The sequence below is a fragment of the Jaculus jaculus genome, chromosome 11, assembly GCF_020740685.1.
Source record: "Jaculus jaculus isolate mJacJac1 chromosome 11, mJacJac1.mat.Y.cur, whole genome shotgun sequence".
Classification (NCBI taxonomy): domain Eukaryota; kingdom Metazoa; phylum Chordata; class Mammalia; order Rodentia; family Dipodidae; genus Jaculus; species Jaculus jaculus.
The window spans coordinates 1,950,032-1,977,790 of NC_059112.1; the positions used below are offsets into that span (position 1 = coordinate 1,950,032).

Sequence of the window (27,759 nt, forward strand, 5' to 3'; positions counted from 1 at the left end):
CCACAAAATTGTTAGATTTTAAAACATAATCAAGTAAATATAGATTTTGAGCAATAATTTTCCACTGATTTTTTTTAGATACTAACTCAGTAATTTCTAATTTTTGCTCTATTCACATGTAATTAATTTTAATCATATATAATACATGCTATTTATCATTATGGTAAAATATATTTTTTCTGCTTTTTTATTTGAGAGAGAGAGAGATAATGAAAGCAAGAGAGAGAATTGCATGCCAGGGCCTTAACCAGTGCAAATGAACTCCAGATGTGTGCGCCACCTTGTGTGCCCATGCCACCTGCATTCATGCATCACCTTGTGCATCTGGCTTACATGGGTTCTGGGGAGTCGAATCTGGGTCCTTCTCTCTTCACAGTCAAGTGCCTTAACCACTAAACCATCTCTCCAACCCAAAACACAGTTTAAAACGATGTTAATTCACTCTTATTCAATTAAGTCAGATTGGCGGCCACTCTGAAACCTTCTGGTACTACTGAGTTTATGGTTTATAATCATAATTTGGGCAATATGTTGGCCTAGAGTGAATGCATTCTAGAATTTTCCATTGTCTCTGTGTCTGTTTATGTGTCTTGTCTAGAAGAGGGGAAGAATGTCCCTGATGGAGGCTGCTCTGTGTGGAAAGAAAGGGTGGTGCTTGAAGGCCTATCAAAGGGATCTCCTTGAGCCTCAGATGAGCCTTGGGAATAGTGGTCGTGCCTGGCCCATCAGGCACAGGGAAGACACCATTCAAGCAATGTCTAGCTTGGTGGATACGAGTTCTATCTTTAAAATTTTATTTTTGACACATTCATACATTTTGATTTTATATCCCTCCATGATCTGCTCTTATCCTCCTCCCAGTAAAACCCCTTTCTTTCTTTCAATCCACTGAGCTGAGTTAGGGTTGCTTGTATGATCATAGGTGGAAAGTTGCTGCATCAAGGACCATTTACCAATAGCTACACCGCTGAAGAACATGACTCCTCATCTCGCAACCACTATTATCTGCCGTTACCACTCTGGGAGGTGTGGTCTCATGAACTCCTCTCCCACTCATGGTGAAATATTGACATGTTCAGTCTTGGGCAGGAAACCACAGCTGCTATGAGTTCAGGACCATGCTGATGTCAGAAGACAGTGTTTTTGCATTCCTCTGACAAGTTCCACTATCGTGATGCCTAGGTATTTTTTTATTGCATTATTTTTATTGCATTATTTATTGATTGTGTGTGTGTGTGTGTGTGTGTGTGTGTATGGTATGTGCATGTATGTATGTGTGTTTACATGTGTGAGGAGAGCAGAGGTTGATAACCAGGGCCTTTCTCAATTACTTTCCACCTTGTTTATGAGGCAAGATCTCTCAATTGAATGCACAGCTTGCTGATTTGGCTACTCCAGCTAGCCCCACAGATCTCCTGTCTCCACCTAGTAAGCACTGGGATTACAAGTGGGCTGCTAGGTTCCACCTGGCATTTTTGTGGGTGCTGTAGATCTTAACTCAGGTCCTCACAGTGCACCAAGGGCTTTATTGACTGAGCCATTGCCCCAACCCTGATCTATCTTTTGGCGACAGGTCAGCTCACAGTCTAAATCACTGGGTCACAGCTTAGGTTCATGAGGGCACAGGAAGATCAGTCTTTATCTTCAGTCTTTCCAAACCTAATGTTTGGACCTCAGATTTAACTTCCCCCATAAATAAGCTGGGTTGTTGGGGAGAGGGAAGAGAGAAGGAGGAAAAAGAAAAGAAAGAAAGAAATGGATATTCTCTTGACTTTGAAGAAAATAGATCTCTGAGGGCAGGAAACTTTGAGGCATATTTCTTCTTGGAAACACTTTTTTTTTCATTTTTGGAAATAAATAAAGCCTGCATGAACAGAGTTATTAATTTGTGTGACCTAATCAGTATATTAAATTACACTATTTCATACTCTATTGGCCTGAAACGTTAATTTACCATTGGAAGGGCCTGGGGGATGGATATCTATGTCACATCCTGACACTTTACAATACTCAACCAGTATTTCGTACATTTTGTTTAGAAGTGCTATATTTTTATTAGTATTCACAGGAAAGGAAACAGTATCACAGAGTTCAACTAGGGCTAAGAGGGTGGTTGTTGGCTACAGTGACATCTCGGTGCAAGAGATGCCTTGATGTGGAATTGACATTGCGAAGGAAGGCAAAGGAAGGGCACGCGTGCTGGAGGGGGAGGGTGATTCCCAGATCCCTTGGCTTCCTAGCTCAGCTCTTTTCTCTCTCTATCACACAAGTGTCTCTCTCCCAGTGCTGTATGATGTGTCCCGAGAAACTTGAATGCGATGTGAAAAGTGAAGAGCTGGTCTTTATTTCTCCAGATACATTGGTTGCCTGAGGCAGTAAAAAAAATCGAATTGGTTTGGAAATGAATTGTCCCCTGTGGAAGAGAAATGCATGATTATTTGCCTCGTTTAAGCAATGGATTGGTTAGGAAGGGAGAGACACCTGCCCTACTCTTCTTATGTAAAATACTGTTTACTCTCCTTTGGATACCAAAGAAACGTGACTTCTGAAGGAAAGGGGGAGAACATGCATTTACCAGACAAACACTAGCAGCCCTTGGTTATTTCAGAGGCAAACACATCAATAATATAAGGTAAGACTGGATGTTTCTTTCCATCTTTGAAAATCTTTGAGGATATCTTTGAGTTCGAGAACTTGCTTGGTGCACATTGACTAGATTTCCTCTTACCATGATGAGGCATGATAAAGCAAGGTAGGGCTATGTAAGCCACAAGCAAAAATTCTCCTTTGTATAAACCAACCAAAGCAAGGGGTATAATGAATAAATGAAAATATAGGGGTTTGGAGATATGGCCCAGTGGTTAATAGTGCTTGCTTGCAAAGCATGATGTCCTAGGTTCTATTCTTTAGTATCTGCGTAAAGCCAGATGCACAAAGTGTCACATGAACTGGGGTTCCCTTGTGGCAGGAGGCCCTGGCATGCACATTCTCATTCTCTTATTCTCTCTCTCTTTCTCAACTTGCAAACAATTTTATTTATTTATTATTTATTTATTTATTTATTTATTTATTTATTTATTTATTTATTTATTTATTTATTTATTGAGGTAGGGCTGCGCTTGAGCTTAGGCTGACCTGGAACTCACTCTGTAGCCCAGGATGGCCTTGAACTCGAGGTAATTCTCCTACTAACCGATTGGCTCTTCTGGTCGCTCACTGGGCCATGAGTCCAGGCTGGTCTTCCACCGTCGACGTGGGCGCTCACAGTCCTGGCCTGCCTGTTTTCACCCCCAGGGGGAGGAACAGGAACCCGCAGGTGCGACCCAGCAGGGGGAGTGGGTGAGCTGGCCGAGGGCCGCCCCACTGTGCCCTTGGGCGTGGGGCTGGGTGTGGGGCAATGTGGGTGGGAGCCGCGTGGAGGCCTCCACCGAGAGGGGTGTGAGCTGGAGGCGCGGGGATAAAGAGGGGACGCCCTCAGCCCGCTGGCCGTCCGCCCAGGTGCTTCCCTGCCCAGCAGCCTGGGTGCCAGCCTCCGAGTGGTTTCGCTTCCTCCTGGCGCAGGGATTAGTTTCCACGCACCCCTCTGCGTGCTCGGGACCCCGACACCGGGGCGAACGAGCAGGAGGGACACTCGAGGAGGGGCTGCCCTGGCGGGCAGAGCGGGGTGGATGGACCGGGCCGCCCCGGCCAGAGGCTCCAGCTCCCTGCAGCTGCTGGTGGCCTTGGCCCTGGGTAAGTGGTCACTCGGGGCACGAGGGGTCCCCGGAGGACCGACGAGGGCTGGAGTCTCGGGGGGAAGCGTCCTGAGCAGCGCAGGAGCTGCAAGAATGCCGAGGGCTGGAGAACTTGGACCACTGAGTCAGTCCCCAGCTCGGGTGCACCTGCTGGATGCGGCCAGCGCCATCCCAGGCCCGAGCGCCCCAGGGAGCCCGCGGGCACGCCGCCGCTCAGGTGGCCCCTGGCGCGGGTGCAAGAGCACGGGCGGAGCCTGGCCGGCGGCCCTCGGGTGTCTGGGGGCGCAGTGACCCTCCCCTAGGGAGGAGCGGAGGGAGGGAAACACTGAAGAGGGAGGCTGGGGCGTCTGCATTGGGAATGAGACAGGTAGGGGCAGAGGAGGAAATTTCTCTGATCTGAGATGCTGGAGGGAGTGTGAGACTAGGTAGAGAGCAATTGCCCGGTGTGTGTGTGTGTGTGTGTGTGTGTGTGTGTGTGTCACCGCGAAGATTGGCCATGGCCTAAAAATGAATTCTAATGCCGTTCGCTCTTCCTCCCTCTCTCGTCCACTCCCCGCTGCTCTCTGCTCTGCTGCAACAGTTGGGCGTACTGGAGCTGGGAGGGAGAAGTTCCTCGGAGACCGCTCCTGTCCTTATAAGAAAGCAATGGAAAGGGAAATGGCAACAGATCTAAATGCCTCACTTGGAAATCTGTTGTGTCCTGTTTTGAGAAGAGAGGGCAGCAAGGCGAACCTTTCTTCAGTTAGCAGATTAAACCCCCCCGTTTGTTAGTGCGGGGACACTGGATGTAATCACAGGAGAGGGAAGAGAGGCAGGCGGAGGAGCAGTTACCAGAGCCCTTGGTAGGCAGGGAGAGTAAGATTTCAGGTGACAAGGCTCCCGTCGCCCTCTAATGGGAAGCAGGAACGGGGACTCGCAGGGGTCCCACCACCTTAGGTAGGTCACCTACATAAAAAGCACCCAGGTTCTGGAAGGGAAGGGACTTGAGTGGTGTTTTCTAGTCCTCCATCTCTTGGCCTAAGATTGACCCTGGGAGGAGATCTTCGCTGCCTAAGGGTCAGCATGCAACCCTGCTTCAGACCTGGACAGTGGTACCACAAGTGGACAGAGATGAGGAGAAAAAGCGAGATGGGATCAGAACCAAACTTTTCATGTGTGTGCAAGCGAATTAAGATGATGTGATCACCTTGGTTGGTGGTGGATTGCGCTTAGGTCCAAGGTTAGAAAGGACAGGTTTAAAAGCTTTGTGGTCCAAGCAGTTATCAGCTGCGTGGGAGAGTGATGTGGAGTGTGCAGGAGAGTTATGCAGCAGATTTAGGTCTGCAAACAGTACTGATGCTTGTGCCTGTATCCCCTGGATGTAGCTGGTACTCTCTTAAGGTGTCCTATGCAACACCTTGTCTGTATTTTCCTATAGTCTGGGCACCCTCTAAAAATCTGCTGTAGTCTCAGAGTGATAAAGTATACAAGGATGGAGGAAGAAGGCGCAGGAGAGTTCTGAGAAGTGATTCTTGCAATGAAAGAATTTAAGTTGTAGAGCTGTGGATGTAGCTTGTGGTAGAGTGCTTACGTAGCATACACAAAGCCCTAATTTTGATTGCCCCAGCACTTCATGAATTGGAGGTGTTGGCACATGCCTATAATCCCAGTACTCAGAAGGTAGAGGTAGGAGGATCAGAAGTTCAAGACCATCCACAGCATGGTTAGTTTGAAGCCATCCTGGACTGCATTGAGACCCTGTCTCAAAAGGAACTTAAGTTGTGCTTGGGAATGCCAGAATGACAATAGGAAACAATCTGAGAGAAGCTCAGGAAAACGGGGTGGGGGGACTCCAGGGTGAAGGACGAACAGTGGGGCGAGGCTGCATGGAGGAGACATGAGTACTGGAAGCTCGGGAGGAGTGGGAACACGGGAAAAGTGGGGGGGCCTTGAGTAAAGACTGGTGACAGCATGGCGATTCTCTTCTGGAAAGACAAGCAATTAGATCGAAAGAAGATAGGATTTATAAAACAAACATTGTGAAGAATCCTCCCCCCTCACAGAAAAACCATCAAAGCCAGATTAATAAACTATCTGGGCAGAAATTAGTACTCAGTTAAACACACACCATCACAAGACTTGACTAAGGGAGTGATATGACGCAAATGGTGGGCTCAGGGAGAGGAAACTGGTAGCGGGGTGCAGCGCAGGAGGTGAAGGGACTTTACTGCCTCATGGGTAGGATTCAGACATGAATTAGGGTACTGGGCCAGTGGAAAACTTAGGATAGAAATGATTTTTCAGTTTTGATGGAGGTGTTTTCCCCTTTACTATTAAATAGTAAAAAGTAAAACAAACAAGCAAAAGCCCCAAAACCAAAAAACAAAAGAAAAAAACCCATCCAGAGCTCCAGCTCACCCAGGGAACCCTACATGCACCCTACCTTTTGGCATAATTGTCCTAGGAGACTCTTTCTGTTCCTAGATCCCCTGCATACTCTGCTTCTTGCAAAGTGCCAGAGGATGTAATCCGTTGGCCTCACTGTTTCCATGAAGTGTTCTTAATTCTATCATACACCCTTTAAGTCCCATTCCTAATGTAAGCCATATGTTATTTGACTCTTGGCAAAGAGTTTGAGCAATGTGATGGATGTATGTGAGCATAGAAAGAGCGCTGAGCACTGGCATGGAGCAGATGTGAAACCTGGCTACAGCTCTGTCATTCTTTCACTTGCTTTGAGGTACCTACCTGTGACAGCTTTCTGGGCATTGTTTTTCTCATTTGTAAAATGAAGACGTGTTACTAGGTGTCACATTTCCATCAGCACATTCTTTACAACAAGTAAATAAAATGACATGTGACCATCTAGGAATGTCCTTCTGTAATATAAGTGTAGATGTGCCTTAAGTGCACTTTGCATTTAGTAGATGGATTTACATAAAATGTTTTTCATCCTAAAATACTCAAATTATGTCCTGCTCTCTTTAGGTGATCTTACGAAGGGAAAAGTGGGGTTCAGATAGAAAAAGGAAGCATACTATAGATGAAATTTATGAATGTACACATTAATTTGCCATAGGCATAACTTATTGATGTAACTTGATATAAATTATTGATTCATTTATGTATGGAATGCACATATATGCATATATTTAATCTTTTGCACACTTTGATTTGCTTTTATTTCACTAAGATTATTCAAAGGCATTCCTATAGAATCTTGACTTACATTTCTTATCTGTATTCTCTTATTTATTAACCACATGTAGCTATTGATGTATTTTTCCAAACACAGTTATTAATAGAAATCCAATTCCAATGGCTGAGAGTGAACTATGGAAGAAAAGATATTTGAATATAGTCTTTTCAGAATGTTACTATGTATAAGAAGTAATCCAGTAGAATTATCTCCATCTCTGAGGATTATGGGTGGTGGGATACAGTCTAGTTTATATCTTGTTCTGATGTTTTAAATGATATAGAAGCCAATCTCTAACTTCTTTGCCAAAAGCAAAGGACACCCTGTAGTGATTCACTCTGAGGCCTGTTTGCATTCTCTTGCTATTTAAAGGCAGTTCATGGGCTGGAGGGATGGCTTAGCTGTTGAGGCACTCATGTTTGATTTCCCAGGACCCACATAAGCCAGATGCACAAGGCCCTAGCGTGCTCATTCTCTCTCTGCCTCACTCTCTCTCAAATAAAATAAAATAAAATAACTAAACAACAACGAAAAAGGTAAAGGCAGTTCACGAGAGCTCTTTGTCTCTGTGTCTTGTTAGCTTTGGCGATGGCAGTTGCTGACTTCCCAATGGCTTCTTCTCCAAAAGTTAGTCTTAATGTTGTATACCTTGAACTTATTTCATAAAATGCGTTCAGGTCAAAAAACTCTTCTGAATTTACAATGGGCAGACCTAGTGGTGATGGTCATATATATTTAGTTCTAGAAATTATCTCCATGCGGCAGACACCATGTTTGTTTCTATCATTAAACCATGATAAACTTGAGTTTCTTTTGGTTGGTAAGGGCATTAGAGGTTGGAAGTGAAGTAATCTGTAGTGTTCCTTTCCACTTTCAGTCATTCAACAGATATTGATCTGTTATGAATAAAAGCCCTGTGTCATTAGTAACCATGCTTGAATGTATTCACATGACAGAAAACACCTTCCAATTCAGAGGATTTATTCCTCAGACAGGGGACAAAGGGCCAGTGACAGACTCCCTAGAATGTGTCCTCTGACTGGGATTCAAGTTCTGGTATTGCTCTGAGGGTGTGCAGAACTCTCCCCTGCCCTGCTCGGCTCCTGTGCTTAACTGGTGACTGATTATCTTAAGCTACGACCCAAGCCAAGCACTAGTAGATTCACAAACAACCCCAGACTCATTGGTTATGAATGCTCACAAGCCCAATTTAGAAAGTTACCTGATTAAAATGGGTATGCTTTATAAGGCTAATGTTGGTATATATATATTTTTGAGGTAGGGTCTCACTCTAGCTCAGGCTGACCTGGAATTCACTATGGAGTCTCAGAGTGTCCTTGAACTCACAGGAATTCTCTTACCTCTGCCTCCCAAGTGCTGGGATTAAAGGCGTGTGCCACCATGCCCAGCAAATGTTGGTATCTTTTAAAAAATATTTTCTTTATTTATTGCTGTGAAAGAGAGAGAGAGAGGAAGAAGCAGAGAGAGAGAGAGAGAGAGAGAGAGAGAGAGAGAGAGAGAGAGGATGAGCATGCCGGGGCCTCTTACCACTGCAAATGAACTCCAGACGTATGAGCCTCCTTTGTGCATCTGGCTTACATGGGTACTAGGGAATTAAACCTAGATCCTTAGGGTTTGCAGACAAGCTCCTTAATTGCTAAGCCATCTCTCCAGCCCTGAATGTATCTTAAAAAGAAAGAATTCTTGGTGGCTCAAGTGAGTCACTGTGAGAATTTTAAAAAATTCAAAAATAATTTTTTTCCAGGTGGTTGGAGAGAGATGGAGTATTTAATCTGAATGCATATCAAATAAGAAATTAAGCAATTGCCTACTTTATCAACTATTCAACTCACTTGACCAGGAAATGCTTTCATTCATTCTTTAAGTTTTTGAAAGTTATGTAGCATGCTACTGGTCTGTAGACTGGGGCATTAATTGCAAGATGGTCAAAGTTGAAAAGTATGCCGATGCTACTACTCAGCCTTCTTGTTTGAAATGATGGAGTGTGTTGTGTAAAGAAAGAGATATTAATAGAACATTTTTCTCTTTGCCAAATTTTGGGTTTATTATTTGGCACTATTGACTTTGGAGGGGCAGCATGAAGAATTCCTGAAGCATTTTAGGAGCTCAGAGCATATTATACAATTGGTGGGCGGTAAGTATGTACGCATTAAAAAGGCAGAAAATAAAGGAAACATTTTTTTTTTTTTCATGTTGGCCAAACTAGTTCATGGTTCAGAAATGGTGTGGTCAAAAATGCTTCCTTGTCTCTTGTTATGTGGACCTGGATACTGGCATGTGAGAGGGCCTTTCACAAAAGGCTTTTGTATTGCAAGATCATTTCTTCTATTTCTTAGAATATTCAAGCTGCCACATTTTTCTTCCATGCTTGGACCTTGGCAGATTTGGTCAGTCAAAATGCAGGCTTTTGAGATAAGCCTTTGAAGATTTGATATTCAACTCAATGTTTCCATGTATGAGGACCTAGGTTTTATCTCCAATGCCAAGAAGAGAAAACTTAGTAGTTAGCTAGGATGTGGAAGGACAGTAGACTTAGGGTACTCACCAGTGAGATATCAACAATGCTCTTTGAATGCTATGAGATGTCAACGGTTTACTCTTTTGCTTGATCACAACTTTTTTAAAACTCATAGTGAGCAGTCAAATTATATTCATGGATTTCTGACTGGAATGTAACAGAAAAAAGTCTTTGGGTGGCTTCTATAGTAGTTAAGAGATTTGCTCTGGTGGCTGTCTGACTTGTCAGTCAGTGTTGGGGAACTCTTCACTTACTCTAAAGGACACATAAAGGTTTCTCAGCCATCCTGACTTCTTCCTGGTAGGGTGTAAGCACACGATTCATCATTGCTCTCTACCTTCTGGTCTGGGCTTCTCTGGACCAATAGAGGACCACCTGCCTCTGGTGCATTCCACACTCCAGCTTAGGGTCAAGGCCAGGATGCCATCCTCAGTGCAGAAGGATGAGGTCTGGACTTATTCCTGAGCATCTTCTCACTGGAACATCAGCTGGGTTTCAGACACTTGGCCAAGCTAGGATGTTGCTACCCATTTGAGTACCTGCTAGACCTTCCTTCTAGAACCCCAACATACTAAGTCTTATGGTTCAGGGAATCTTTAAAACTGCAAAAGCATCTTTATGCCTGCTATCTCATTTAGTCTCTGACACAGCAGTATGTAACATTATGTAATGTGGAGCCACTTGACATTAGTCACCTAACACAGGAGCTGAATGTCATTATTATGTGAAGGCCAAGAGCACAAAGGAATTATTTCACTAGTTCAAGTTCCTGGCTTTACTGAATATGAAGTCTTCAGTGGGAAGTGAGTACTCAAGTCAGTAGATCTATACTTGTTGCTGAGTATAGTTGATAGGGAGATACAGAATGCTACAACACAGGGTTGCAGTCAAGTGAGTGAAAACAATCTCTGGAATCCAGGTTTTATTTGCTTATTTAAAACACACTGAAGTTCTTCCTATCTGTCTCCTCCCAGTTGGTTTTGTGGACTGCCCATAAACCTGTGGCATCCTTGGCTCTGCCTCTGTCGAGGGTGTTTCAAAGTTGTATGGCTTTTCAGACCACCCAGGAAACATTCTTACCCATGGTCCTGGCCTGGGCTATTGTGGGTGACAGTGTTCAGTAGGAAGAGGCCAGAACAGTGTTTACTTTGCTCTGTAACTAGCACTGCTCTTTTTAAAAATTTATTTATTTTTATTGACAACTTCCTTAACTATGGACAATAAACCATGGTAATTCCTTCCTCCCCCACTTTCTCCTTCACAACTCCACTCTCCATCATATCCCCTCCCCTTCTAAATCAGTCTCTTTTTTATTATTTTTTAAATATTTTTATTTATTTATTTGAGAGTGACAGACAGAGAAAGAGGCAGATAGAGAGAAGGAGAGAGAATGGGCGCACCAGGGCCTCCAGCCAAAGAATTCTGCAAAAGAATTCCAGACGTATGAGCCCCTTGTGCATCTGGCTAACGTGGGTTCTGGGGAGTCGAGCCTCAAACCGGGGTCCTTAGGCTTCACAGGCAAGTGCTTAACCACTAAGCCGTCTCTCCAGCCCTCTTTTTTATTTTGATGTCATCATCTTTTCCTCCTATTATGATGTTCTTATGTAGGTAGTGTCAGGCACTTCAAGGTCACAGATATCCAGGTCATTTTGTGTCTGGAAGAGTGCATTGCAATAGTCCTACCCTTCCTTTGGTTCTTACATTCTTTCTGCCACCTCTTCTGCAATGGACACTGAGCCTTGGAAAGTGTGATAGCTATATTTCAATGCTGAGTACTCCTCTGTCATTTCTTGTCAGCACTATGGTGCCTTCTGAGTCATCCCAAGGTCACTGCCATCTGAAAAGAGAAACTTCTCTAACCAAAAGTGATAGTAGCATTAATATATGGGTATGAACATTAAGAGAAGTACTTACTGTGCAGTTTGGTGAGCATAGTATATACATTTAGCCAGACACCAGCAGATGTTACACTCCTAGGACTTATGACGTCCCCCATCATAGGTTTTCAGTATCAGGCATGTGTTCCCTCCCATGGAGTGGGCTTCCAATCCAATACTAACACTGCTTTCTACATTGTAGCCTGATGCTACTCCTAACTAAATCTGAGCATGCGGGATGACTCCTGTGCTTTCCCCTGTGTAATCTTAGCTCAGTGAAGCACAGATGGTGGTCTAGTGGGCAGATGAGGAAGAGATAACATTGCCATCTACTCTCAGTTGTCCCCACATACCTATTCCTGAGAATGAGTAAAAGGAGCGAACCGTGATCTGGCGTAATATAGCCATCAAGAGGTAAGCATTCATGTTCGGTGTTCCTAGAATTTGCTGGCTCTGAAACCCCAGCCAAGCCTCTTGAGCCTTTTAAGCTTCAGTTCTCTCATCTATATGAGCTGATGCTAATAAAACCAGGCCTATTGCATGGGCCAACTTTGTTACTGTATAAACCATTTAAACAGGGCCCAAAATAGTGAGTTCTCTATAAACATTATTTATTTATAATAGGCAATAGAAAATCACAGAAGAAATCATTAACGATGACCAATGTGTCCTTAAATGTTAGGCTGTTCTGCTTTTAAGATGTTTTATTTTTATTATTTATTTATTTATTTATAGAGAATGAGAATGGGTATACCAGGGCCTACTGCCACTGTAAACTAACTCCAGATGCATGTGCCACTTTGTGCGTCTGGCTTTACATGGGTACTGGGGAATTGAACCTAGGCCATCAGGCTTTTCATGCAAGTGTCTTTATCCATTAAGCCATCTCTCTAGCCCTGTTTTGCTTTTGAATACTTCAGAAGGTAGTAATTGATAGGAAAACCTTATTTTTGCCTGCATTTCTCTAATTCATATTCTTACAAATTAGAAAAAAAAGTACTAGACAGAAGCTCTCAAAAGAAGTTCAGTTTAATTGGTTTTATGAGACAGGAGCAAATGTGAAAAATAAACCAGTAAAAGAAAAATGCATTCTACCAAAAAGAAATGCTTCTGTAGATTTTTTTTCTTCACCTTCTAATTCCTATTTTAACTTTATGTGATGAAGAGCTCCTCAGAACTTGTATGACATTGATACCAGCCATGGGGGTCAGCAAGCAGAAATGAAGTAGGATGAAATATTTAAGAGGTGATTTTGACATTTGAAGTAATCCCTATCGTTAAAGGGCAGTCATCTCATTTGTTTGAACTGTGTGAATAATTGCCTCAATTAAAAAGAAATAAAACTCATTTAGAAGAGTGGATGATGGTGCATGTCAAAATTAGTTTCTAAGTATCAGAGCAATGGGAAATACATTACTTTAGAAGGTTTTATGACAAAGGAATGTTTTAGATTGTTCAGGCAGGCATTCATCAGTAGTAGGCTATTCCACAGTATCTGGCCTGTTACAGTGAGACAATCTCATAACGTTTTTATTCTCATTCCCTCGTCTACACAGTGATAGTAATGGCAGCTGTCTGGTAGGCAGGATTGCTTTTATATTAGCATGACAACATACAGGAAGAGATTTTAGAATAAATGTTCAGAATGTTAGTATTCTCAACTTTTTGCATAGGCAGGTAACTTTTAAATTATTTCATAAATATCTGAAAATGAGAAATAGAATTGCTGTGTTCATTAAATCAGGTGAGTGTTTGTACTTTGATCAAAGGAAATTGTCATAAATTGTACTCCCTGGGACATGGCAGAATGCTAGCTGAGTTGATGAAAATCACTATTGCTATTTCTAAAAAAAAAAAAAAAAAGTAACAAAAATAAAGATCTAAACATGTTTTAATTTTTTTAAATTTTTTATTTTTTATTAATTAGTTTTGTATTCAGCAAATACAGTCAGTTCAGTACCATTATTAGGCTCATCCGTGACCTACCCCCTCCCCTTGGCCCCTCCTTATTGAGGTATATGGGTCATGCATTGTGGAGTTAGCCCACAGTTATGGGTAAGATGAATATCTCTGCATATCATGACCCAACATGTGGCTCTGACATTCTTTCTGCCCCCTCTTCCGCAAAATTTCCCTGAGCCATGTTGGGTTCAGTTTTGGTCTGCTTCCGTGCTGAGGTGTTGGGGGCCTCTGGGTCTCTGGCTCTCTGATTTGGTAGGAGTTGATTTTTCTCTGTGTGGTCTCCTTCACCCTTGTGCTGGTACCCAGTTCACCAGGAAAACAGCACCCTTGCTTGTTTTGCCAATTGTTCTTAGTTTCAGCCGGGGCCATTTTGAGGTATGATGGGGTGGCTCTCTCCTTAGGATCTACATCTATCTGAAAAAGAGAAGCAAAGATCTAAAAAATTTTAAATTGTACTATTTTAAAGTATGCCTGATGCCATTTTAAATGGTAATGAATTAATAATTATCTATTATAAATACTTATATTTCTAAAACATAGGATTGAAATGTTCTTCACAAGTTTAACAATAGAGACTGGTTCAATCCTTAACAGAGTTCAAGTTATACAATCAGATTAAATAGGAAGGAGATTTTAGTATGGTCTGGAGTGACTGAGAAACTTCACTAGTGAAATAGTGATGTGTGGCAATTCTTCTATCACAGTGCTGAAGGTAAAGAAAGGAGAAGAACTGGAAGATAGACACTTAATAGACGCTGTGTTGTGTGGAGCCCAAGGCGAAGGTACCTGTAGCAGTTAGCTTCTCCTTGCTGGGACAAAGTCACCCAGAAAAGGCTAATGGAAGGAAAAGTTTTATTCCCAGCTCACCATTCTGAGGGAAAAATTCATCAAAGTGGGGAAGGCATGACAGGAGCAAACAGCGTGGCGGAGGAAGTAGAGAAAGGCACTTGAACGTGGTAAGTGGGGCTGGGCTGTCCTGCTCCAGGGCCAGGCCCTGGTGACACGCCTCATCCGGCAAGGTTCCATTTCCAAAAGGTTCCACAAGCTTCCCAAACAGTACTACCTGATAGGAACTAAGTGTGAGGCTTAACCACAAACACACAAACACATGAAGCTGGGGACATTTTACATTTAAACCACCACACCACCCAAAAACTTGGAACAAAAAGTTAAGTTTTTAGAGTATTTAGAAAAATGATGACTACATAAGGAGATGGTTTCCAAAGAAAAGACATTAATCAGGACCCTGAATTCTTGGTACAGGGCCATCGCTGTAGGATTTCCTAGGAACTGAAGCCAAGCAATTTTGTAATTCAGATAAAGTCATGCTTTTTATGACAAATGAGAAATTTAAAATAATTTATAGTTTCTTATTTGGGGAATTTGTTCTGACTGCCTTTCAGCTTGTTTACTACAGCTTGGCCATGGGCGGTCACACCTCTGCTTAAAGGTCCAGATGCATGGTTTGCCTCGTCCTTTTCCTAGTTCCTTTTCTTTAGACAAGCTCTCACTATGTAACCCAGGCTAACCCTGAACTTACCACCCTCAAGCCTCGGCTTGCAGGTGCTGAGATCCTAGGTGTGTAATACTTTGCCCAGCTTCTGAAGTTTCCAGACGTGCACTGCTGGGCTTCACAAGGTTGGGGATAGCTTAGACAATGGAGTAGCTGCAGCCCACCCTCCAGGAGCAGTAACATCTGCTAAAAGAGACTAATATTCTAATATGATCATATTTTATTTTATTAATGTAGTTTATATATTTATCTATTTGAGAGAGAAAGAGACAGAGAATGAGAGAGAGAGAGAGAGAGAGAGAGAGAGAGAGAGAGAGAGAGAGAGAGAAAGAGAGAGAACGGGCATGCCAGGGTCTCCAGCCACTGCAAACCAACCCCAGATGCATGCGCCCCCTTGTGCTTATGTGGGTCCTGGAGAATTGAACCAGGGTCCTTAAGCTTCACAGACAAATGCCTTAACTGCTAAGCCATCTTTACAGAAAAAAAAATAACAGGGTCTTCACAAATACTTCACGTTGGCTTAAATCAGGAAATGTAACGTGACACTTTCTCTGATAGGAAGCTGGGAGAAACAATAATTTGGTATTTACTAAAAACAATAGCACTGGGTTTTTTAAGTTTCTTCTTCTTTTTCTTCTTATTGTTAATAGCATATTTTGTATGGATACATCATGTGTTGGTACCCTCTTCCCTCATCCTTGCCCCCTTTCCATTGAGGACTTTCATCAGTGAGGTTGGAATTTTTTTAATTTTTTTTCTGTCTCCTCTATGGCCTGACTTGCAGGCCCTGAGACCCCAGAAGCCTCTTTTTTTATTTGACAGAATAGGAGGTCTTCCAGGTGACATGATTAAAGAGAACTTGAAAAACCCTTGTTGGTTCAGAAACCTTGCTCCCCTGGAGGTGTCCTAATGCCAAGTTCCTCTCTGTATCAGAACCAGCGTGCACATCCCAGAGCCCTTCAGCTGCCCCTTTTGCCTTTCACCAGGTTCCCCAACGTTGGGTCTTGGCTAAAACACCACATCCCAGGACATTTCTGGTCCCTTATTCACTGGAACTCAGCGAGTTGTCCCTCAGTGGGATGAATTTTGTCTAGTGAGAAATTGGTGATGATATGATTGGGGGTCACACACATTATCCTTTTTCAGTAGACTATTTCATATTCAGTTCCTGTTTGAACATTTATGTGGCCAATGTGTGCATGAACATATCCCATGGGAAAATGTCCATACCTCTCTGTGGCATGAGAGCATGTGGATTGTATTGCCTTTCTCTTTCCTTGTCTTTGTTTCCTCTTTTCTTTGCTCTCATGTCCCTGCAATTATGACCCTTCATTAAAGTCCCAGGATCTGCCTTCTCTAAGAGATAAGGCTCTAACCGTGGAACCATCTCTCCAGCCCCAAGAAGAGATTGGACTCTAAGACAGTTGTTCTGAGTTAAGCAGTTTCTGACTATGAAGGTCTGCTTTGAAAACAAATATATTTAAAAAGGAAAACTTTAAAAGGAAAGCAAGTTAAATGACTGTTGTTCTTAGGGTAACACTAAGGCAGTTTACAGATCATAGTTTGTAGGTATACAAAATACAACAGAAAACAATAGAAAAGGAGATGATGAGAAAGGAAAATATTAATGCCAGACTTTGCCAGTTTCGTTTTTTTTTCTAGAGCCAGTCAAAGCCCAGTGTTAAACATCGATTCTGCCCTGTAATTTTCATACTTGGTTCCGATTAGATGTGTTCTATTTCTGGACGTGGAAAATATTCTTGTTTTTCACATTCCTGATTCCGTTTGTCTTCTTTTTTGTTGGGGGGGGGGGTTCGAGTTAGGGTCTTACTCTAGCTCAGGCTGACCTGGAATTCACTATGTAGTCTCAGGGTGGTCTTGAACTCACAGTGATCCTCCTACCCCTGCCTCCTGAGTGCTGGGATTAAAGGTGTGCACCACCACACCTGGCTGTTTGTCTTCTTGACAATGAAGATGCAATGGGGAAAATTCCCCAAAATACTTAAAGGTTTTACTCCTAGTATTGACTTCAAGTTTAAAGGCTTTATATTTTGGAAAATAAGAGATATGATTTTGATCTACTTGCTTGTTAAATAGTCCTGGGTCAGATCTGACTTTGTCAACTCCATTTGTATCACTGACTCAGTCAAACAACTGAGTCACCTGTCCTATCCAGCAAAACCCGCACATGTGAAAGATGCCATATTGTATAAGTAAGCCACACCACACCAACATCAAGTCTTGTTAGAAGCCACTAGAAGGAAGCAGCACTAGAAAAGATGCACAGATTGTCTTGTCTCATGATATATACATGTAAATGCACTGTAAAATATATGTAAGTATTGTATATCTTTGTTGTTTATACTAAACATCCTACACACAAATAAAATTGTAGTTGAAATGCATCAATATCCATTTATTAGAGTGAGGGTCTGGTATTTTTGCCTGAGCAATGATAATTCTCTTTAACATCTAGTCTCTTATACTTCTATGTGTTGAATGCCTACCTTATACAAAGCATTGTCACAGTTAAAAATTTATAATTTATTTTCCCCTCTTTAAGTATGTAGCTTTTTAAAAAATGTTTTACTTTATTTTTATTTATTTATTTGAGAGAGAGAGAGAGAGAGAGAAAGAGGCAGAGAAAGAGAGAGAGAGAATGGGCATGCCAGGGCCTACAGCCACTACAAATGAACTCCAGACGTGTGAGCCACCTTATGCATCTGGCTTACATGGGTCCTGGTGAATTGAACCTGGGTCCTTTGGTTTTGCAGGCAAATGCCTTAACCACTAAGCCATCCCTCCAGCCCTGCACAGCTTTAAAAAAAACATAGCCATATGAGTTAGGTATTCTGGGGCCCTGAAGCTTAGTGATTGAGGAATAATTACAAGCATGGGGCTAGTGATTGACATACAGACCCAGGACTCAAATCTAAGTTCCATTTCATTCCAAGGCTGTTCTTTTTCCATGACTCTAGCCTGCCTCCCTTTCATATGAATAAGATCCCGGGAGCTTGTCTTCTAATTTCTCATGGGAGCGTGGCTCATATCTTAAAGTTGCTATGGTATGGCAAGACATTGTTGCATTTGCTGTGTACAGATAGAAGCCTTAAAAGTATAAGATGCCCTAAATCATTAAAATAGAGATGAATATTTTGTGATAATGTTATATTTATTTTTAAAACACAGAGTGTACTTGGCTTTACAAATGGAAAATTCGGCTCAGAGATGAGGCAAATACAACGTACATGACTGTTTAAGTTGTTCACATACGATCTCGTAGCTCAGTAGTTAAGTTGGCCCAGCTGGTGTGCCACTTACCTCAGCATTAGCAGTGACTGTCAGACAGCGTGTCACAGGGCTTGTCAGGCTGCGTCTTTCTGAATGCTTGCATTGTTCCCTCTGACTTCATTCCCTGCGCTGATGGACAGGGATAATATGTAATTTTTAACTTGAGGACCTCAATGTGCATTCAAGTCAAAGGAGCTTTTACTCATTGAAGTAGAATTGGATTTATTTCCCCTCTTTTCTTGAATTTTATGAGTAAAATTGATATTTAAAACTAACTCTCTGGGCTGGGGGGATGGTTCAGCGGCTAAGGCGCTTGCTTGAGAAACCTAAGGATCCAGGTTCGATTCCCCAGTACCCATGTAAGCCAGATGCACAGATGTCTGCAATTTTTTGCAGTGGCTGGAGGCCCTGACAACCCACTCTCTATTTATGTCCCTCTTCCTCTCTCTCTCTCTCTCTGAAATAAATGAATAAATAACTAAAATATTTAATAAAAATAAAAACCCTTGAAATTATGACATCACATTGCTTTATTCTGATTGTATTGTAACACATCTCAGAATTTCTATAGGTCATGTGAAACAGAAGTGTGGAGGATAGAGTGAATGAAAGTATCAGAAAACAACAAGCAAGACTGAACTATTTTGGTAATATGTAAAGTTTGACACCCCAACATTTAGAAAGGAGAAAGTATAAAAGCTGTGCTTAGATGAAACCCAAAAATGAAACAAAAGAAAAAAACAGTTTGAGAAAAAACAAAGCCAGTAACACAAGACATTTAGGAGCCACATTTTATAGCAAACAGAATAAAATTTCAATATTTGATATGGCAGTCATTACTTAAACGCCACACACCATGGGGTTGCATTGCTGGACGTGCTGGGGTGCCAGCCCCACCATTTTCTGTCTTTGCTAGACCTTGTGGGGTGCAACTTGATTTCAGATTTGCATGTAGAGGAAGATGACATGGCTTTTGGAGGCTTCTCCAATATCTAATAAAATATGTTTAAAGGAACTACGATGGCTACCCTGGGAGGGGGTGGCTGCTAGGGAAACTGGAAAACCAGCTTCAAGTATTTAAGACTCTTTCATGGGAAAGGGAGGGTATACTTATTTTAGTTGAGTCAAAAAAAAGAAAAGAAAAAGAAAAGAAAAGAAACTCTACCATGAGTTCCACAAACAGGGGCATTTGTCAAGGTTGAGAAATAGGTCCTTCTTTAAAAATTCTCATTTATTACTGGTTTTCATTAATGTTCATGAGATGGGCAGAAAACCTATGATCCTAGGTTTCCTTAAATCAAAAGAATCAGAATAATGTGTTCATTGACTCAAGTCTCATAGTGAATTAATAACTGAGCCTGGTGTGTTTTTTTATGCGATACTGATGCTTATCTTGAAAAGAATTTTTTTTAGAAGTCACAGTTTGAGACGTTGAAGGCTGTACTATTGGTTTAAATTAGAAACACTTAGTAAAAATGAAATCTATATTTTGACTCAAATATGAAGAAAATTGCATTGGTTCACACCTGGAGCATCCCTCAGTGCTGGGGGCCTTTGGTGCTGTGGTTTCAGGGGTATGAATGCCACTGGTTTCTAGTAAGTGAAAACCAAAGTTTCTGTCAATCATTCTATAATGCACAACCTTCCACAGCACAGAGGAATCCAGCCCCAAATGTTAGTAGTGGAAGGGTATAAAATCCATTGAACATTTCCCTTCTATTTTAAGCCAGAGTTTGGGTGTCCTTGAGCAATGAAGAAAGATGCATAGAATACAAAAGGGCCTTTTACATTCTTATAAAGATTTTCTTAACATAAGTTACATTTTCCAGAATGGATAACTTTGACAGCAAACGTCTCAGGTACCATGGATGTGGCCACGCCTGTTAGGCTGGAGCTCCCACATCTCCTGCTCCTATGAAGGTGTCTCCAGCCCATCAGCTACATCCTGTCAGTCACCTCTTGTCCCCAAATAAAGCAGGACAGAATCTTCTGGTTTCTCTTTTGGGTACATACTGACTCATCTTCATCTCTGTGTGTGTATTTGAGTGTGTGGGTATTATGAGTGAGTGCAGGTGTGCATGTGCTAAGGTGCATGTGGAGGCCAGAGGACAACGCCGGGTGTTGGTCTTCACATTCCTCTGGTTTGAGGCACAGTGTCTCATTGTTCACTGCTGCACTCTCCAGTCTGGCTGCCGTGGGAGCTTCCAGGGTTTGAGGTGCTTAAGTTACCTGTTCTGATACCAAAATAGTCCTTAATTAGAAAGAAAGAATGATTACTGTTCCTCACACCTAAAATTCTTTACTGGGTCCATTCTAGCGTTCACAGAATGCTAACAGTGTATGTTGCACATAGTTCTTTTGTTCCCCAAGCTTCCTGACCACTTCCATCACAACCCCACCACCTTCCAAGAAGCTTCCAGACCTCTTGATCACAACCCCACCACCCTACAAAAAGTTCCCTGTCCTCTTCATCACAACCCCTCCACCCTCGAACAAGCTCCGAGACCTCATCCATCACAACCCCTCCACCCTCCAACAAGTTCCCTGACCTCTTCCATCACAACCTCTCCACCCTCCAACAAGCTCCCAGATCTCTTCCATCACAACCCCTCCACCCTCCAACAAGGTCCCTGACCTCTTCATCACAACCTCTTCCACCCTCCAACAAGTTCCCTGACCTCTTCCATCACAACCCCTCCACCCTCCAACAAGTTCCCTGACCACTTCCATCACAACCCCTCTACCCTCCAACAAGTTCCCTGACCTCTTCATCACAACCTCACCACCCTCAAACAAGTTCCCTGACCTCTTCATCACAACCCTTCCACCCTCTAACAAGTTCCCTGACCTCTTCCATCACAACCCCTTCACCCTCCAACAAGTTCCCTGACCTCTTCCATCACACCCCTTCCACCCTCCAACAAGTTCCCTGACCTCTTCCATCCCAACCCCTCCACCCTCCAACAAGTTCCCTGACCACTTCCATCACAACCCCTCCACCCTCCAACAAGCTCCCAGACCTCTTCCATCACAACCCTTCCACCCTCCAACAAGCTCCCTGACCTCTTCCATCCCAACCCCTCCACCCTCCAACAAGTTCCCTGACCACTTCCATCACAACCCCTCCACCCTCCAACAAGCTCCCAGACCTCTTCAATCACAACCCTTCCACCCTCCAACAAGCTCCCTGACCTCTTCCATCACACCCCTTCCACCCTCCAACAAGCTCCCTGACCTCTTCATTCACAACCCCTCCACCCTCCAACAAGTTCCCTGACCTCTTTCATCACAACCCCTCCACCCTCCAACAAGTTCCCTGACCTCTTCCATCACAACCCTTCCACCCTCCAACAAGCTCCCTGACCTCTTCCATCACAACCCCTCCACCCTCCAACAAGTTCCCTGACCTCTTTCATCACAACCCCTCCACCCTCCAACAAGCTCCCTGACCTCTTCATTCACAACCCCTCCACCCTCCAACAAGTTCCCTGACCTCTTTCATCACAACCCCTCCACCCTCCAACAAGTTCCCTGACCTCTTCCATCACAACCCTTCCACCCTCCAACAAGCTCCCTGACCTCTTCCATCACAGCCCCTCCACCCTCCAACAAGTTCCCTGACCTCTTCCATCACACCCCTCCACCCTCCAACAAGTTCCCTGACATTTTCCATCACAGCCCCACCACCTGCCAAGAAGCTTCCTGACCTCTTCCATCACAATCCCACCACTCTCCAACAAGCTCCCTGACCTCTTCCATCACTACACCACCACCCTCCAACTAGCTCTCTGACCCCTTCAATCACAACCCCTCCACTCTCCACCCTCCAACAAGCTCCCTGACCTCTTCCATCATGACCTCTGAGCCCTCCAACAAACTCCCTGACCTCTTCCATCACAACCCCTCCACCCTCCACCCTCCAACAAGCTCCCTGACCTCTTCCATCACAACTCCATCACCCCCTCCCCAAACAAGCTAGGCCAGTTGTATTGTTTCATTTCATGTTTAATTTGCCAAGTTGTCCTTTTGTTTAAAATGTCCTGGGTTTCTTCAACTTCTTCTGTTTGCCTCAAGCTAGCTCTGTTATTAATAGCATGGTATATAACCATATGGCTTTAAAGAATCCAGCGGTGCTGGAAAGCTTCTAACAACAAGTAGCAGGTCTGTGCACCTTGCCTCTTGCCTCACCCACCTTCTTGGATGCAACAGCATTTGACTCTGAAGATGTTTCTTCTGGCATTCACCTCCTATGGATTGCTATATGATTTGCTTATCCTGTGATTTCTGTTTGTTTATTTTGGGAGAGGTTGCATGTACTTGTGTGTGGCATGTGTATCCTTGAACATGTACCTATGTGTGTGGGAGCACATGCATGTGGAGGCAGGAGTCTGGTGATGGGGTGTCTTCTTCATTCACTCATCTGTTGACCCAGGGTCTATCGCTGAACCTGGAGCTCAGTCATTTGGCTCCACCAACCAGCAAGCCTTAGTGAGCCTCATGGCTCTACTTTCCCAGCACTAGGGTTTCAGGCATGCACTGCCATGCCCGGGTGTTACTGGGGCTCCAAACAAAGTCCTCATGCTTGTACACTAGGTGTTTTATCCTCTAAGCCATCTCCCCAGCCCTGTCCTGATATCCCCTGGCTTTTTAACTTTGTGACAATTATTGTTAAATTATCAATATTTCCATTATTATGATCACATAAATGTTAACAACACTGATTATCTAGCTTATACTTTTTCAGCAAGTTATTAATCAGTACTTTAAAAACCATTTATTTCCTATTAAAAACTGACCATAAAATTGAGCTTCTCTGTGAAGTCTTTGCTACCAGGCAGAGCTGACCCTCCCCTTGGTATTTCTCCTGTTTTATTTCACTGTGTTAATGACACTGTACCTTGAAGTGTTGTCTTCTGTCTCCCCAGAATATGAGTTCCTTGAGGTTAGTGATGACATCTGTGTTCGAGCCTTTAGTGTCTCACACCAGTACCAAACATAGGACTCAATAAACATTTGTTGAGTCACAGATGGACCAGGAGTGTTCTTTATTAAGCAGTCTTTAGTATTCAGTAACCATGAACATTTCTCTGATGTCTTGGTCTCTTCTTACAGATGACAAAGTCAAATGTCTGTCAGGTCCCAGCAGTTAAACGAGTCCAGCCAGCCTCATGGAGTGTGCAGTATCTCAAGGATTTCCTGTTTCTTAGTTCCAGCACTTATGATGAAAGCTTATGTTGCAGACTGACTGTTAAGGAGTCAGAAAACCTAAATGTATTGTGAACCGTTTAGATTCAATTCTTAAAATATGTGCAGGCAAGAAAATGGTTCTTTTTGATAGATATGGTTTATGGTCACCAGCTTATAAAGCCGTGCAGAGAGCTTGTGGCATAAGTTGCTGAGCATCCTGAGTTATTCCCTTAGGAAAATGTACTAATCAAGAGCTTGCCCATTTGGGGGTTATCTTTGCTCCTATGTTCTATACACTGCTAAACTGTCCTCCAGAAAACAAGAACAAGTTCACCCAACATCCATATTTCTCTTTAACTTTTCTATAAAAAATCTTTTTCCATTTGATAAATGGGGGGGGAAAATATCTTATTGGAAAACTTGGCTTTTGACCATGTTAGTACTGTTGTTTGTTGGTACACAAGGTCACTTCATGTTACTGTTAATTGTTGGCTGATTATCATGTAGCTTCAGAGCATCTTGATGCTTTTCACCCACCTGCTCCTGGATGCTCATAAAGGCTTGTGGAATGGAATCAAATTGGAGGATATGTTGTGCCAAAACTTGGCCAGATGTATAGATTTCTGCAGCCCATATGAGTGTCTGTTACTTCTGTCAGCTGCATACTAATGAGAACAGTTACCTAGCACTGTGTGCAAGCCAGCACTCCTGGCAATGCTCTGCATCCTTACCACATACTTAACATACTGAGCACTGGCAATAGCAGGTCTTGAACTCTGGGGCAGCCAATTCCCAAGCCACTTTTGTTCCCCTCCCTTCTTTTATCACCCCTCTATTTTTCCCTTTTTATCATAGATGTTTTGAACATATACTGGGACACAGCAGCATAGTGAACTGTGGTACACTCAGCTTCAACAATTCCCAACTTTGGACCTAACTTTTGGCTATGCCTTTCCCTTATCATCTTGTACCCACATCTCCAGGATGGCTTATTTTAAAGTAATGGGGCTGTGTGTAGTGAAGTAGCAGACCGCCTGCCAAGCGTGCACAAGGCTGGATTTGATTGCCAGTGCTACAAAATACCACTACTAATAATGATAATAAATAATGCAATCATAAATACATTATTCCATTAATAAGTATTTAAATATATCTAAGAAATATTGACTCAATCAAAACCACAATGTCATTATTATACTTTAAGATATTTATAGCAATTCTTTAATATGATCCAATGTCCAGTGACAGCTTTCCATCCTTGGATTGGGAGAATCAGGGCTCACTCAAAGGCCCACTTATTATTTTACAAGCCATGCCAACCACATTTCTTTCACTCCTGAAGACAATCATTCCTAGATTAAGTGCAGAAACTGTAATTTCCTTAAAAGTCCCCAGAGAAGGCTGAAGTGCCTACACACAGCCCAATATCACCACCACCGTCCAGAAGAAAGCCCCACGTATTGAATATTTATCTCATGTCTACACCAGAAGGAAGCAAACCAAAAAGTTTCTGTCTGAGAAGCATCAGTCAGCGTGGGGTGGAAAAGCTTCTTGGCTGGAGCTCATTCCCTTTGCCCATCCCCCAATGTGTTCATGTGATTTTCCAGGTACCATCCCTCTACTACGGAGTCTGACATAAGCAAACATCACAAGCTATGGCTGAGCATCCTCCCTTAAGTTTTGCAGTTCAATGATGTGAAGCTGACTTGAAAATATATCTAATACTGAGCTAAGATCATGAGACCTGCTGGTCCCTGACTCCATCTCACTGGGAGAGAAAATCTTATAGTAGAAACTACAGGCTTGCTATTTCTAAGACTGTGTTGTGATGCAGAAAGGATATTTCACATTAAGCACAACTTCAAGTTCTCATCTTCGTCTTTTTGTTCTGTTTTGAACTTGAAGGTCTAGTGATTCTTCACTGTGTGGCCGCAGATGGGAACTCAACCAGAAGGCCTGTGACCAATGGCCCTCTCTGCCGAGAGTCTGGGGAAAACTGTGCAGGTAACACTTATGTTTCATATTCAGTGCTGTGCTCCTTGAAGTTTATTGCTAACAGTATTTGTAATGCTAGGTAGTTCTTTGGGCATATGCTAATATACTAGGTACTGTATGATAAGTGCCTTTGCATACAAGAATGCATTTATTCCTCAGAAGAACCCTCTGAATAAGGAAAGGTTTTTTTTTTTTTTTTTTTTTTTTAAACTTTAAGTCAAAGCTTAGAAAGATTAACTCACAAGGGACATCGTGGATCACGCCTTTAATCCCAGCACTCTGGAGGCAGAGGTAGGAGGATCATAGTGAATTTCAGGTGAACTTGGGCTAGAACGAGACCCTAACTAAAAAAAAAAAAAAAAAAAAAAAAAAAAAAAAAAAAAAAAAAGAAAGAAAGAAAGAAAAGGAAAGCAAAATGATGACAGAAAGAGTAACTCACCCAAAGTCATAGTACATATCTAATCTTGGAAAAATGTCAAGTCTTTTTGATTCCTATGCATCACTCCTAATTCCTATTTGCTGGACGTAGCAACTACTTTCCTTCTAGCTATGACAACGTACCTGACAAAGCACCTTAAGGAAGAAAGGATTTGTTCTGCCTCATAGCTTGAAGTTACAGCCCATCATGCTGGGAAAGGCCTGCCACTGAGGGTGGCTGTAGCTGTGGTGACAGGTGTGGGAAGCAGCTGGTCACAATGCATCCTTCTGTTTTCATTATTGGGCCATGATGCTAAGAGGATATCTCACATTAAGCAAAATTTCAAGTTCTCATGTGTTTATTTTTGGTTTAGAGTCAGGAAGCAGACAGATGAATGCTGGCACTTCTCTTATTTTCTCCTTTTCATTTGCTCTGGGACGCCAGCCCATGGAGCTGTTGCTGCCCACATTCAGGATAGCTCTCCCCATCTCAGTTAAATATCACTGAGACACTCTCACAGTCATAGCCACAGGTGTGTCTCCATGATGACTCTAAATCCCATCAAGTGACAGTCAAGGTTAATCATTACATGGGGTGGCATAGTTGTATGCTCCAGACTAGAGCATGTGACAACTTGGACTGGATTCATGTAAAGTTGGCACATTCCATGGTCTTTCTCGGTGTCTATTCCATACCTTTAAAAGCAAAGAAAGCAAGGATTTCACATGTTTTACCCTGGACATGCTTGAATTAGAATCGTGAAAGTTTAGTCTAAGGAAAGGCTTGCAATAAAAATTTACTTCTAAAAACAGGCTATGGGCCAGATTTGGTCCTTGGACCATTTTTGTGTTGACCTTTGGTCCAAGGTAATATTGATTGTGTATCGATTATATGATCTGCTCTTCTACATGGATATTTGTGATTTTAGAAAAATAATTAAAGAAAGTGCAGGTAGTTGTAGATAAGGGTTCCTTTGTCTTCTTCCCTGGGAGCTTCTGAGAGCTGGTATGGCGTATGGTGGTTGGGTGTGGGTGTCCCTTTCCCAGCACCCTGGGAATGCTGTCACAGAGCCAGGAACATTCTGATCAAGTCTTCCTGAAGTGAGTCATCAGCTCTGACCCAGTCTTCCTCTTTTACCATTCACAGCAGTGGGTGGGCTGCAGGTGTGCATAGACTGGAAGTCAGTGGTGCCTTAGGTCATGCCTGTGGGGACCTAACCATGTCACCCATGTTGGGAGAGCTTTGTGAGTATGTATTTCCCTTTGGTATGTTTTCACATGTCTTAAGTGTTGGCATTTTCCATATCTTCCTTGGGAAATTATGACTGACAATGTTCAAAGATCTCTTGTCATTGATCTCAATATGTTTTCTTGGTTTTAATTTTACTGTAATGAATACATTTAATAGGATATAAGGGGGACAATGATACAGCTTTCATCACAGGCATCATGATGTACAAAAGATCTCTTTAACTTACTCATCATGCTTAATTAAACTTCAGACCTGTTTAATCAAAACCCCATGACCCCTTCCATTGGGATGGCCACTCTATCCTCTTGCCTGACTCTGTGAGCTTCACTGTTTCAAACACTTCTCAGAAGCAGAATCACACAACATTTCTCCTCTGTGACTGGCTGGTTTCAGTTAGTGTAATGTCTCCTAGGTTTCTTCAAGTTGCCACACACTCCAGACTTTCCTTCTTTTAAAAGGCTGACTATGATTTCACAGTAGGTGAGAGCCATGGGTTCTTTGTTCATTGTCAGTAGACACTTAACTTACATCTACACTTTGGCTTGGGTGAGTGTGGTGGTTTGATTCAGGTGTCTCCCATAAACCTAGGTGTTCTGGATGTTAGGATCCCCAGCTAATGGCAATTAGAAATTGAAGCCTCCTGGAGGTGGTGTATTCTTGGAGGCAGGCTTATGGGTGCCATAGCCAGTTTCCCCATGCCAGTGGTTGGCACACTCTCCTGTTGCTATTGTCTACCTGATGTTGGTCAGGGGGTGATATTCACCCTGCTCATGCCATCATTTTCCCTTCCATCATGGAGCTTCCCCTCAAGCCT

At 42.8% G+C, this 27,759-nt stretch overlaps 1 protein-coding gene across 1 annotated transcript in view; it reads left to right on the top strand.

The window, feature by feature from the left end:
* Positions 1 to 3,424: 3,424 nt before the first annotated feature.
* Btc (betacellulin) overlaps positions 3,425 to 27,759 on the top strand; it is a 45,835-nt gene continuing 21,500 nt past the window's right edge. The window contains exons 1-2 of the mRNA XM_045129975.1: positions 3,425 to 3,732; positions 25,187 to 25,285. Of these exons, the coding sequence (XP_044985910.1) occupies positions 3,669 to 3,732; positions 25,187 to 25,285 (163 nt within the window). The 5' untranslated portion in view covers positions 3,425 to 3,668. The remainder of the gene's footprint in view (positions 3,733 to 25,186; positions 25,286 to 27,759) is intronic.